General features: G+C 37.5%; 1 protein-coding gene across 2 annotated transcripts in view; it reads right to left on the bottom strand.

Annotated features, from left to right (window-relative positions):
* The window catches only part of LRP6 (LDL receptor related protein 6), a 169,520-nt gene that overhangs the window by 11,834 nt on the left and 145,425 nt on the right, over positions 1–12,261 (bottom strand). For both annotated transcript variants that reach the window (XM_045073353.1, XM_045073354.1), the window contains exons 18-19: positions 4,904–5,140; positions 3,910–4,020 (exon numbers count right to left, since the gene is read on the bottom strand). In XM_045073353.1, the coding sequence (XP_044929288.1) occupies positions 3,910–4,020; positions 4,904–5,140 (348 nt within the window). The remainder of the gene's footprint in view (positions 1–3,909; positions 4,021–4,903; positions 5,141–12,261) is intronic.

Below are 12,261 nucleotides of genomic sequence, written 5' to 3'. Positions count from 1 at the left end.
CACTGAAATCATGCTTCTATCTTCATGGCCACAGTGAAACTTGTCTGACAAAAGTCAAAATTCTCCTATTTGCCATTCACTAAACTCTTCATCTTACTGACCTCTCCAACCATTCAAAACCGATGGCTCTTGTTTTCTTCTCAAAAATGTGTAATAAATATCCTTCCAAAATACCACTCTCTTAGTTTTATTACCTCTGACTATTCTTTTTCTGTTTCCATTTGTTGGCTTCCTTCTTTTCCATCTCTTAAGTGCAGGTGTTTGCCAGAGTTCTGTCTCTGTCCCGCTATTTTCCTCTACTAAGAAGGACTCTAAGAGAGTTCATCCACTGTCTCAGCTTCAATTATCTTTAATAAAGAGACCAAATCTCTCCCTTGAGCTAAAGACTTATACAACTAACAACAACTTCCCGAATAGCTTCAATGGGATATCCCATTGACAACTTGAATGCAACCTATCTACCCTGCATTCATCTTCACCAATATCCAACAGGTTTTGTGGCTTCCAGGGTAAAGCAGATCATAAATAAATGATGGCATCTGTGGCAAATCAAAGGCATTTAAATTAAATTTTAAAAAGTAATAAAAAACCTATATCAGACAAATATTATATCTGCAGCCCAAGATATGGAATGATTCTTCAGTTTTCAGTCTCTGCTATATGTTCCCGTTAATGACTCCAGTCACTCAGTGTGGTGCTTGTAAGTCAACCTAAACCTGTCATGGTTACAAAAACTTTTTTATTCTATTTCTAAAATCTAACCTCTCCTTTCCACCACCACTGCTTCTCTTGATTTAGAGAATCATCTTCTGCCTGAACTATAAGAGCCTCCTAAGTATTTTAAATTAGAGGCTGCAAGCCAACAGATGATGAAAAAAAATTAGTGGGTTGCAATCCTCACTTTAAAACAGAAGACTTCAAAAAAAAAAAAAAACAGAGAACTTCAGAATACATTCTATATCATATGAATAAGTACTGCTGTATGACGCTTCTGTTTCTTTATGTGAACACCCATATCTTTGTATTCCTCTTGATGTGATCAAAAAGTGTGAAAGCAATCAACCTAACATTTCCCTGCCTATAATCTTATACTTAAAATCCATCTAATTTTACAGCTTTCACAATTACATAGCCATGCCAGTCCTTTACTTAAGCCTCTCAATGGCTCTCTGTTACTCTGGATGCTGTCTAGGCTCTTTCAAAGAAAAGTAAAGTCTTCTCTGATCTCACCTTTACATGTTCTCTTGCTGATACCCTTCCTCAAGACATTGCCTGTATTCTGGCAATCCCAGTTACATGTAGTTTCACAAAGGTACCTGTTTCACTCTGTTTTTGGATAGCATATTCCTCTGCTTGGAATACAATCTCTCCATTTATCTGTTTAATTAATGCTATCACTGATCAAGACCCAATCTTAAGTACCAGTTTTCTAAGATGTTGTTTCCTTGATGAACCCCATCTTCATTCCTAAAGATTGGACCACTCTCTTTTAAAAAAATTTTAAAAATTAACATATAATGTATTATTAGCCCCAGGGGTACAGGTCTGTGAATCATCAAGCTCACACACTTCCCAGCACTCACCATAGCACATACATTCCCCAATGTCCATAACCCAACCACCCTCTCCCTCCAACCCCACCCCCCAGCAACCCTCAGTTTGTTTTGTGAGATTAAGAGTCTCTTATGGTTTGTCTCCCTCCCGATCCCATCTTGTTTCATTTTTTTCTTCCCAACTCCCCAAGCCCCCCACTTTGCCTCTCAACGTCCTCATATCAGGGAGATCATATGATAATTGTCTTTCTCTGACTTATTTCACTCAGCATAAGACCCTCTAGTTTCATCCACATCATTGCAAATGGCAAGATTTCATTTCTTTTGATGGCTGCATATATTCCATTGTGTGTGTGTGTATATGTGTACACACACCCCCACCCCACACCTTCTTTATCCATTCATCTGTTGATGGACATCTAGGTTCTGTCCACAGTTTGGCTATTGTGGATATTGCTGCTATAAACATTCAGGTGCATGGGCCCCTTCGGATCACTACATTTGTATCTTTAGGGTAAGTACCCAGTAGTGCAATTGCCAGTTCGTAGGGTAGCTCTATTTTCAACTTTTTGAGGAACCTCCATGCTGTTTTCCAGAGTGGTTGCACCAGCTTGCATTCCCACCAACAGTGTAGGAGGGTTCCCCTTTCTCCACATCCTCGCCAGCATCTGTCATTTCCTGACTTGTTAATTTTAGCCATCCTGACTGGTGTGAGGTGGCATCTCGTTGTGATTTTGATTTGTATTTCCCTGATGCCGAGTGATGTGGAGCACTTTTCATGTGTCTGTTGGCCATCTGGATGTCTTCTTTGCAGAAATGTCTGTTCATGTCTACTGTCCATTTCTTGACTGGATTATTTGTTCTTTGGGTATTGAGTTTGATAAGTTCTTTATAGATTTTGGATACTAGCCTTTTATCTGATATGTTGTTTGCAAATATCTTCTCCCATTCTGTCAGTTGTCTTTTGGTTTTGTTGACGGTTTCCTTTGCTGTGCAAAAGCTTTTGATCTTGATCTTCATCCTTGCTTCCCTTGCCTTTGGTGATGTTTCTAGGAAGAAGTTGCTGGCGGCTGGGGTTGAAGGGACCACTCTCTTTTTTGATGCTACTACTTACACAGATCTCTATTACAGTACACTTAGTATCACTTATTACATTCCCTTATCAAGAGTGTCTACTATGAGCTGGGCCATAGATATTATATACACTGAATTGTTTCATTTTCTCACAGCCACCAAGCTAAATATTATTTTCATTTTAAAGATAACAGCAAATAATTTGCTGGTAAGAGGTGGAGCTAGAATTAAAATCCATCTCCATTTAGCTTTAAAATCTTTATTCTTACTATTACCTCAACCAGAGAGGACTCTGAGAAACTTGGTACAGGAAACCTCAACACATGGCAGGTATTCAGTCAAAGCCTGCTGAATAAATGAATAGGTTCTAAAAGTCTTAGCAAGGACCCCATTTGAATTTTGTAAAAATACCAGCTTGAAGTTTTCATTACGTGTAAAGAGTTTTTAAATGAATTCTACCTAAATTCCATTAAATCAGTCTGACCAGGTAGACCTGCCTTATGCTGAATTCTATTCAGAACTAAGTTTATCACTTTGGGATATATTTTATGTCAGGGCATTTGTCAATAGTTATGAACCTTGATGAAACTATCAGTTATGTACGCTAGAGTCCTTAGGCATAGGGATATATATTGGCCTACGAATCCTTAGCCTTCACTTTAAGGAAGCTCTTAACGTCATTAAGAAACTGGTAGAAACATGTCAAGAAAAAGTGAGAGATGATAAACATGGGCTAATGTTCAGAATCTCAAGTTTACACCACTGATTTCTACATATCTAAATGGTTTGAGCATTTCCTAACTTTAGTTGTGGCAAAATAATATTTATTCCTTTCTGATGTTTTCCTTAATGTTTCTGTGAAGATATTTGTGCAAAGAAAACTGCTATCTGTAAGGAATTAGTAAAGCAAAACAAAAAAATCCTGGTACAAATAATTAACTTAATATTAATGCTTCTTTTCTTCTTCTTCTTTTTTAAGATTTTTGTTTATTTGTTTTAGGGAGAAAGAGAGAGCACAGCAGGTGGAAAGGGAGAGACTCTCACACAGACTCCCAGCTGAGCAGGAAGCCCAATGTAGGGCTTGATCTCCTAACCCTGAGATCATGACCTAGCTGAAATCAAGAGCTGGACACTTAACTGACTGAGCCACCCAGGCACCCCTAATGCTTGTTTCTTAATAAAGAAATACTAATTATAAGAGAAACTCACCTATGAAGAAAAGGAAAAAGTATTTTAAAAATTCTCCCGTAAGAGCATTATATAAGGTTTTAGTCCTACTTACAACAATCCAATTCATCTGACTTGTCACTGCAATCCACATTATGATCACATTTCTTATGTTTTCCAATGCACTGACCGTTGGAACAGCGGAACTGATCAATTAAACAAAGCACTGGGGGAAAAAATGTAAATAGTTTACTTATTTTTACTAGCATGTAAAGTCAAAAAGTACTTTCTGGGTGTAAATGAAAAACAAATTAGACTTTAAAATATAACTTAAAAATTATTCTCTGGGGATTTCCATTGGTAGAGAGAAAAGAGTAGAAAAAAAGAAATCCAGCAGGAAATTTCCTATTTTGTTCTTTATATGAAATTAGGATCCTCTTTCACTAATAATTCTGATAAGAATTAAAGAATTCTATATATGTGCATTTTTTTTAAGGTTTATTTATTTATCTGAGAGGAGAAAGTGCACATGAGCAGTGGGGAGGGGCAGTGGGAGAAGGAGACTTCCTGCTAAGCAGGGAGCCCGACATGGGGCTGGATCCAAAGGATATTGGGATCATGACCTGAGCGGAAGGCAGAGCTTAACCTATTGAGATACCCAGGTGCCCTCTATGTGCATTTCTAGACATTAAACAATTCTAGAGAATTTGTTTTTACCATGTTAAAGGTTAGTGGTGCAAAGAGGAAAATATGAAACTATTTTATATTGTAATAAACAAAGCTACTAATTCAGAGTTCACTGGAAACAAGGACTATTTTTACATACTGAAGGTCTAACTTTTGTGCCTCATCCCTCAATCTGCAAAGCTTATTAAGGTGTATAGACCTTATGTATAGCTTATTAAGGTGTATAGACCTTTACTCCACTTAAACTTATGTTTAAGTGGAATAAAACAACAATTTGGAACATGCTATTAGGTTAAACATAAAGTCAAATGCACTTGAAAAAACCCCAAATCTACTAAGCCAAAACAATACTCTAAATTTCAAACAACTGAACATTAATGGAAAAAAAGACGACACAACCAGGCCCCAAGAATTTTGGATACCTTCACAGTTCTTCTCATCTGATTTATCCTGGCAGTTTGCATCTCCATTGCATCGGAGGGCACCATCAATACACTGCCCACTGGCACACTGGAACTGGGATTCTGAGCATACAGGACAGTTGAGCTCATCACTATGGTCTTCACATTCAGTAAACCCATCACAGCGCCATGCCACAGGGATACAGTCAATTTCTCCCGTGAAACAAGTAAACTGCTGAGGAGAACATGTTGGGGGTTCTTCAAATGAACAAGGGGGAGAAAAGTGACAAAAACACAACAGTCACACAAATGTACAAACATACTTGAGTGAAGCTCTCTTAATAATTAACATAGGCAAAACATTTAATAGATAAAATATGTAAACTAACCCATCTAACCAGAGGAGAAATACAATTTTTACACTACTACATTTAGATTTACCAACTTGCAAAAGTATAAGACAGAAAGTTTGCTCATATATTATAATTCAAGTACGATTATTTGCAATCCATTATAATCTCACACATAACCGAGGAATAATCACTAAAATCATCAACCTACAAATGTTTTAAAGTTAGCCCAGAATTCATAAGTTTTCTAGTGCTGAGGTTCTCAAAGAGTGCTCCAGGAATAGGGGATCTACAAAGTCAAAACCATTTTATAATAATACTGAGATGCCATTTGCCTTTCTCGCTACACTTGCCCTGACTCATCAAAAAGGAATGACTGGTAAAAGTCTTGGCACCTTAGCAAACTCAAGGCACTGGTATCAAACCATTACCAGTAGTCACTGCATTCCATACAACCACACACTCACAGTTAAAAAAAAAAAAAAAAAAGCCAGTTTTATATTTAAATGTTCTTGATGAATCAGTAAAAATATTAACTACATTAAAATAAACTCTTGGAATACATGCTGTCTCTTCAATAGAGTTTGAAAATGGGAAGAATGTGTAAAAATTCATTAACCTATTGAGATACATACCTCAGTATGACAGTTTCTCATGGGAGACTGTGAGGTGTAAGCTCAGACCAAAATGGAATGCCATTTTTATATTAAATTGAAAGAACTGACAAATAAACTATAGTTATTTACATTTAGGTATCTGGCATAAAAAAAGAAAAAATGAATTAGCGAGGAGAGAGTCAAGGTGGTGGAGGAGTAGACCTCAGCTTCGTCTGGTCCTAGGAATTTGGCTAGATAGCTATCAAATCACTCTGAACACCTGTGAACTCAACTGGAGATCTACGAATAACTGCAACTCTACAGATAGAAAAGTGACCATTTTCTGCAAGGTAGGAGGTGTGGAGAAGTGAATCTAAGGCCATATATTGGAAGATAAACTGAGGGGGAAGGGAGCCTCCAAAAGCCAGCACCCAAAAGTGATAGAGCAACAGATCTCACAACTTTTAGAAGTCTGCCCTGGTGAGAGATGTCCCTGACTAAAAGGTGCCAGATGGCGAAGCAGGGCGGAAACCTGGGTGGGACAGTGTGGTCTCGGGATCCTCGGGGTCACAAGACAACCAGGGGTGCCTGAGCCAGCAAAGTTCCCAGGCATTGGAGCAGGGAATGTGGCTGCAATCAGTGAGCTCAAGAGTGGGCTCTCAGCTTGGAGCTGCCATATACTGCCAACCCAGGCACGGTGGGGCAACTGCTCTCCAAGCAGGGGCTCAGTGAGCAGCAGACCCATGGCAAGACCCTACTTTCTCCCCTGGGGAGAGTGGCACAGGTGCACACCACACAATTCTGTAGGGGTTGGATCCTTGAAATGGGGTTGTGGGCCTGAGATAGAAATGCTTGGTCACAGGCTGGGTGAGCACAGATAGCGGTCAGAGATGGAAGTGACCAACTGCTTTTCCCCGAGGGCACACTGAGAAGTGGGGCCCCAGCTCTCTGTGCAGGGGCTGGAGATTGGGAAGCCACCATTTTCACTATCATCCTCTAAAGGGAATGGAAAGCCTTCAGGGAACAAAAGTCACAGAAGATAATCTGGAGCCACTTACTTATCTGCCTCCTCGCAGAGGCAGCGCAATTCCACCTGGGGCAAAGACACTTGAGAATCAATGCAACAGGTCCCTCATCCAAAAGATCAGCACAAACATCCATCCAGCTAAGCCCAAGTTCATCCACCATCATACACAAATGCAAAACTACAGAACCAGGGGAAAATAGTATATAGAATTCATGGCTTCCCCCCCCCCCCATGATTCCTTAGTCTTTCAATTTTAATTTTTTTGTCTTTCCTTTTTCAACCAATTTCTTATTTTAGCAACTTTAAAAATTTTTCATTTTTACAGTTAAATTCTATTCTTTTAATTTTTGTATATATAAGTTTTTCTTTCTTTATAATTTTGGGATGCAGTTTCTTCTAACAAACAGACCAGAGCACACCCAGAATCTAGTGTATGAACCTGTTCTCTTAAACCTATCTGATCATATATATTTTTTTTACTTTACTTTTTTTTTTGCCAAAGTCTTTTTAAAAAGTATCTTTCTAATCACATTCTATCTTTTCAATGTATTTAATTTTATTTGTGTGTGTGTGTGTGTGTGTGTGTGTATATATATATATATATATATGTTTTTCTTTCTTTACAATTTTGAGATGTAATTTTTTCTAACAAACCAACCAAAATACACTCAGCACTGTTCTGTTCACCTGTCTGTTTATAATCTTTCTTGGTTTTTTTGTTTATTTTCTTTTAGCATTCATTTTTACAGTTACATTCTATCCTTTAATTGTATTTAATTTTATTTTTGTACATATATAAGTTTTTCTTTCTTTACAATTTTGGGACCCAGTTTTCTCACAGACCAAAATATACATAGGATCCAGTGTACTGCTCAGTTCTGTTCAAATGTCTGATTATATGCTATATTTTTTTAATTTTAATTTTATTGTTTTTCTATTTGGGGTCTCTTCTGATTTGTCTAGTCTATATTTCTCTGGCATTGCTGCCATTTTAGTACTCTGTTCTCTCATTCAGCTATTCTTCTCTGGACAGAATGACAAGACATAAAAACTTACCTCAAAAAAAGAGAACAAGAGGCAGTTCTGACTGCCAGGGACCTAATCAGTATGGATTTAAATAAGATGTCAGAACTAGAGTTCAGAATAATGATTATAAAGATGTTTGCTGGGCTTGAAAAAAGCACAGAAGACACTAGAGAATCTCTTTCTGGAAAAATAAAAGAATTATAATCTAATCGAGTCAAAATAAAAAATGCTATTAGTGAGATACAATAAAAAAATGGAGGCTTTAACTGCTAGGAGAAATGAGGCAAAAGAAAGAATTAGTGATAGAGAAGACAAAATGATTGAGAATAAAGAAGCTGAAAAAAGGGGAGAGGAATAATTACTGGATCACAAGGGGAGAATTTGAGAGATAAGTGATACCATAAAGAGAAACGATATTATAATGAAGAGGAAAGAGAGGGGCAGTAAGTATATGGGAGCAAATTATACCAGAGAACTTCCCTGATTTGGGGAAGGAAATAGGCATTCAAGTCCAGGAGGCACAGAGAACACCCCTCAAAGTGAATAAAAATAGGTGAACACCCTCACATATAAAAGTGAAACCTGCAAATTTCAGAGACATGGAGAAAATCCTGAAAGCAACTCCAGACAAGAGGTCTGTAACCTATGAGGGTAGAAACATTAGACTGAACCACAGAGACCTGGCAGGCCAGAAAAGACTGGCATGATATATTCAGGGTGCAAAATGAGGAAAAATATGCAACCAAGGACACTTTATCCAGCTAGGATGTCATTCAAAATAGAGATATAAAAAACTTCCAGGGCAAACAGAAACTAAAAGAATTCATGATCACTAAATCACCCCTGCAAGAAATATTGAAAGGGATTCTGTAAGTGAAGAGAGAGCCCAAAAGTAACACAGACCAGAAAGGAACAGAGACAATATAAAGAAATAGTGACTTTATAGATAATACAATGGCACTAAATTTGTATTTTTTAATAGTTACTCTGAATGGTAAATGGGCTAAATGCCCCAATCAAAAGATATGGAGTATCAGTTTGGAAAAAAAGCAAGACCACTGATATGCTGTCTGCAAGAGACTCATTTTAGGCCAATAGACATCTCCAGATTTAAACTCAGGGGATGGAAAACCATTTATAATGCTAATGGAATCAAAAGAAAGCTGGGTGGCAATCCTTATATCAGACAATTAGATTTTAAACCAAAGATGGTAATGAGAGATGAGGAGGGACACTATATTATAACTAAAGGGTCTCTCCAACAAGAAGATCTAACAATTGTAAATATTTATGCCCCTAACATGGGAGCAGCCAATTAAATAAACCAATTGATAAAATTAAAGAAACACATTGATAATAATCAATAATAATAGGGGACATCAACACCCCATTTTACTGCAACAGACATACTGTCTAAGCAGAAGATCAACAAGGAAACAAGGGCTCTGAATGACACACTGGACTAGACAGACTTCACAGATATATTAAGAACATTCTATCTCAAAGCAAAAGAATACACATTCTTCTTAGGTGCACATGGAACATTCGCCAGAACAGATCATGTACTGGGTCACAAATCAGGCCTCAACTGGTAACAAAAGACTGGGATCATTCCCTGCATATTTTCGGACAACAATGCTTTGAAACTTGAACTCCATCACAAGAGGAAAGTTGGAAAGAACTCAAATATAGGGAGGCTAAAGAGCATCCTACTAAAGAATGAATGGGTCAACCAGGAAATTAAAGAAGAATTTTAAAAATGCATGGAAACAAAGGAAAATGAAAACATAACTGTTCAAAACCTTTGGGGCACAGCAAAGGCAGTCCTAAGAGGGAAATATATAGCACTGTAAGCCTTACCTAAGAAAGGTCTCAAATACACAACATAACCTCATACCTAAAGGACTGGAGAAAGAATGCAAGTTAAGTCCAAACCCAGCAGGAGAAGAGAAATAATAAAGCTTAGAGCAGAAATCAATGAAATAGAAACCAAAAGAACAGTACAAAAAGATCAAAGAAACTAGAAGTTGGTTCTTTGAAAGACTTAATAACATTGATAAACCCCTGGCCAGACTTATCACAAAGAAAAGAGAAGGGGCCCAAATAAAGAAAATCATGAATGCAAGAGGAGAGATCACAACCAACACTGAAGAAATACAAACAATTTTAAGAACATATTATGAGTAATTATATGCCAACAAATTGGCAATCTGGAAGAAATGGATGCATTCCTAGAGATGTACAAACTACCAATACCGAAACAGGAAGAAAAAGAAAATCTGAACAGATACATAACCACGAAGTAAATTGAAGCAGCAATAAAAATTTCTTAAAAAAACAAAACAAAACAAAAAAAACAAACCAAGAATCCAGGGCCAGATGGCTTCCCAGGGGAATTCTACCAACCATTTCAAGAAGAATTAATACTTATTCTTCTGAAACTGTTTCAATAAATAGAAATGGAAGGAAAACTTCTGAACTCATTCTATAAGGGCAGCATTGCCTTGATCCCCTCATTCTATAAGGGCAGCATTGCCTTGATCCCAAAGCCAGACAAAGACCCCACCAAAAGCGAGAGTTACAGACCAATATCTCTACTGAACATGGACGCAAAAATTCTCACCAAGACACCAGGTGAGGATTCAACAGTGAATTAAAAGGATTATTCACCATGACCAAGTGGGATTTATTCCTGGGCTGCAAGGGTGATTCAACATCCACAAATCAATCAATGTGATAACACTATGTTCATAAAAGAAAAGACAAAAACCATATGATTTTTTAAATAGATACAGAAAAAGCATCTGACAAAGTACAGCATTCGTTTTTAATTAAAACTCTTCACAGTGTAGGGACAGAGGGAACATACCTCAATATCATAAAAGCCCTACACAAAAGCCCACAGTGAGTATCATTCTCAATGGGGAAAACTGAAAGCTTGTCCCCTTAGGTCAGGAACAAGGCAGGGAAGTCCACTATCACCACTGTTGTTCAACATAGTACTTATGCTAGCCTCAGCAATCAGACAACAAAAATAAATAAAAGGCATTTGAATTGGCAAAGAAGAAGTCAAACCCTCATTCTCCCCAGATAACATGATACTCTATGTGGAAAACCCAAAAGACTCTACCCCAAAACTATTAAAACTCATACAAGAATTCAGCAAAGTGGCAGGATATTAAATCAATGCACAGAAACCAGCTGCATTTCAATGCAAAAAATGAGACAGAAGAAAGAAAAATTAAGGACTCGATCCCATTTACAACTGCTCCCCAAACCATAAGATACCTAGGAATAAGTCTAACCAAAGAGGTAAAGGATCTATACTCAGAAAACCATAGAATGCTCATGAAAGAAATTGAGGAAGACACAAAGAAATAGAAAAATGTTCCATTCTCATGAATTGAAGAACAAATATTGTTAAAATGTCTCTGCTACCCACAGCCATCTACACATTCAATGCAATCCCTATCAAAATACCATCAGAGCTGGAATAAATAATCCGAAAATTTGGAAGGAGCCAGGAAAGACCCTGAATGGACAAAGAAAAGTTGAAAAAGAAAACCAAAGTGGATGGCATCACAATTCCAGACTTAAAGCTCTATTACAAGTTTGTAATCATCAAGACAGTGTGGCACTGGCACAAAAAGAAATGCGAAGATCAATGTAACAGAATACAGAACCCAGAAATGCACCCTCAACTCAATGGTCAACTAATGTTTCACAAAGCAGGAAAGAATATCCCATGGAAAAAAGATGGTCTCTTCAACAAATCGTGTTCAGAAAATTGGACAGCCACATACTGAAGAATGAAACTGGACCGCTTCCTTATACCTTACACAAAAATAGACTCAAAATAGAGGAAAGACCTAAATATGAGACAAGAATCTATCAACATCCTAGAGGAGAAGACAGATAGCAACCTCTGTGACCTGGGCTGCAGCAAATTCTTGCTAGACATATCTCCAAAGGCAAGGGAAACAAAGGCAAAAATGAACTACTGGGACTTCATCAAGATAAGAAGCTTTTGTACAACAACGGAAAGAGGTCATAAAACCAAAAGACAACCAATAGAATGGGAGAATATATTTGCAGATGTCTTATCAAATAAAAGCCAGTATCCAAAATATTTAAAGAATTTATCATATCCAACAACCAATGAACAAATAATCCAATCAAGAAATGGGCAGAAGACATGAACAGACATTTCTCCGCAGACATACAAATGGCCAACATGAAAAAGTACTCAACATCACTCAGCATCAGGGAAATATGCAAATGAAAATCACAATGAGACACCACCTCACACCAGCCAGAACACCTAAAATGAACAAGTCAGGAAACAACAGAGGATGTAGAGGTGAGAATGTAGAGAAAGGG

Source organism: Mustela putorius, unplaced genomic scaffold, assembly GCF_011764305.1.
Source record: "Mustela putorius furo isolate JIRA1106 unplaced genomic scaffold, ASM1176430v1.1 tig00537227_pilon_pilon_pilon, whole genome shotgun sequence".
Lineage (NCBI taxonomy): Eukaryota > Metazoa > Chordata > Mammalia > Carnivora > Mustelidae > Mustela > Mustela putorius.
The sequence above is the reverse complement of the archived record's forward strand: the minus strand, read 5'-3'. Positions and strand labels throughout refer to the sequence as shown.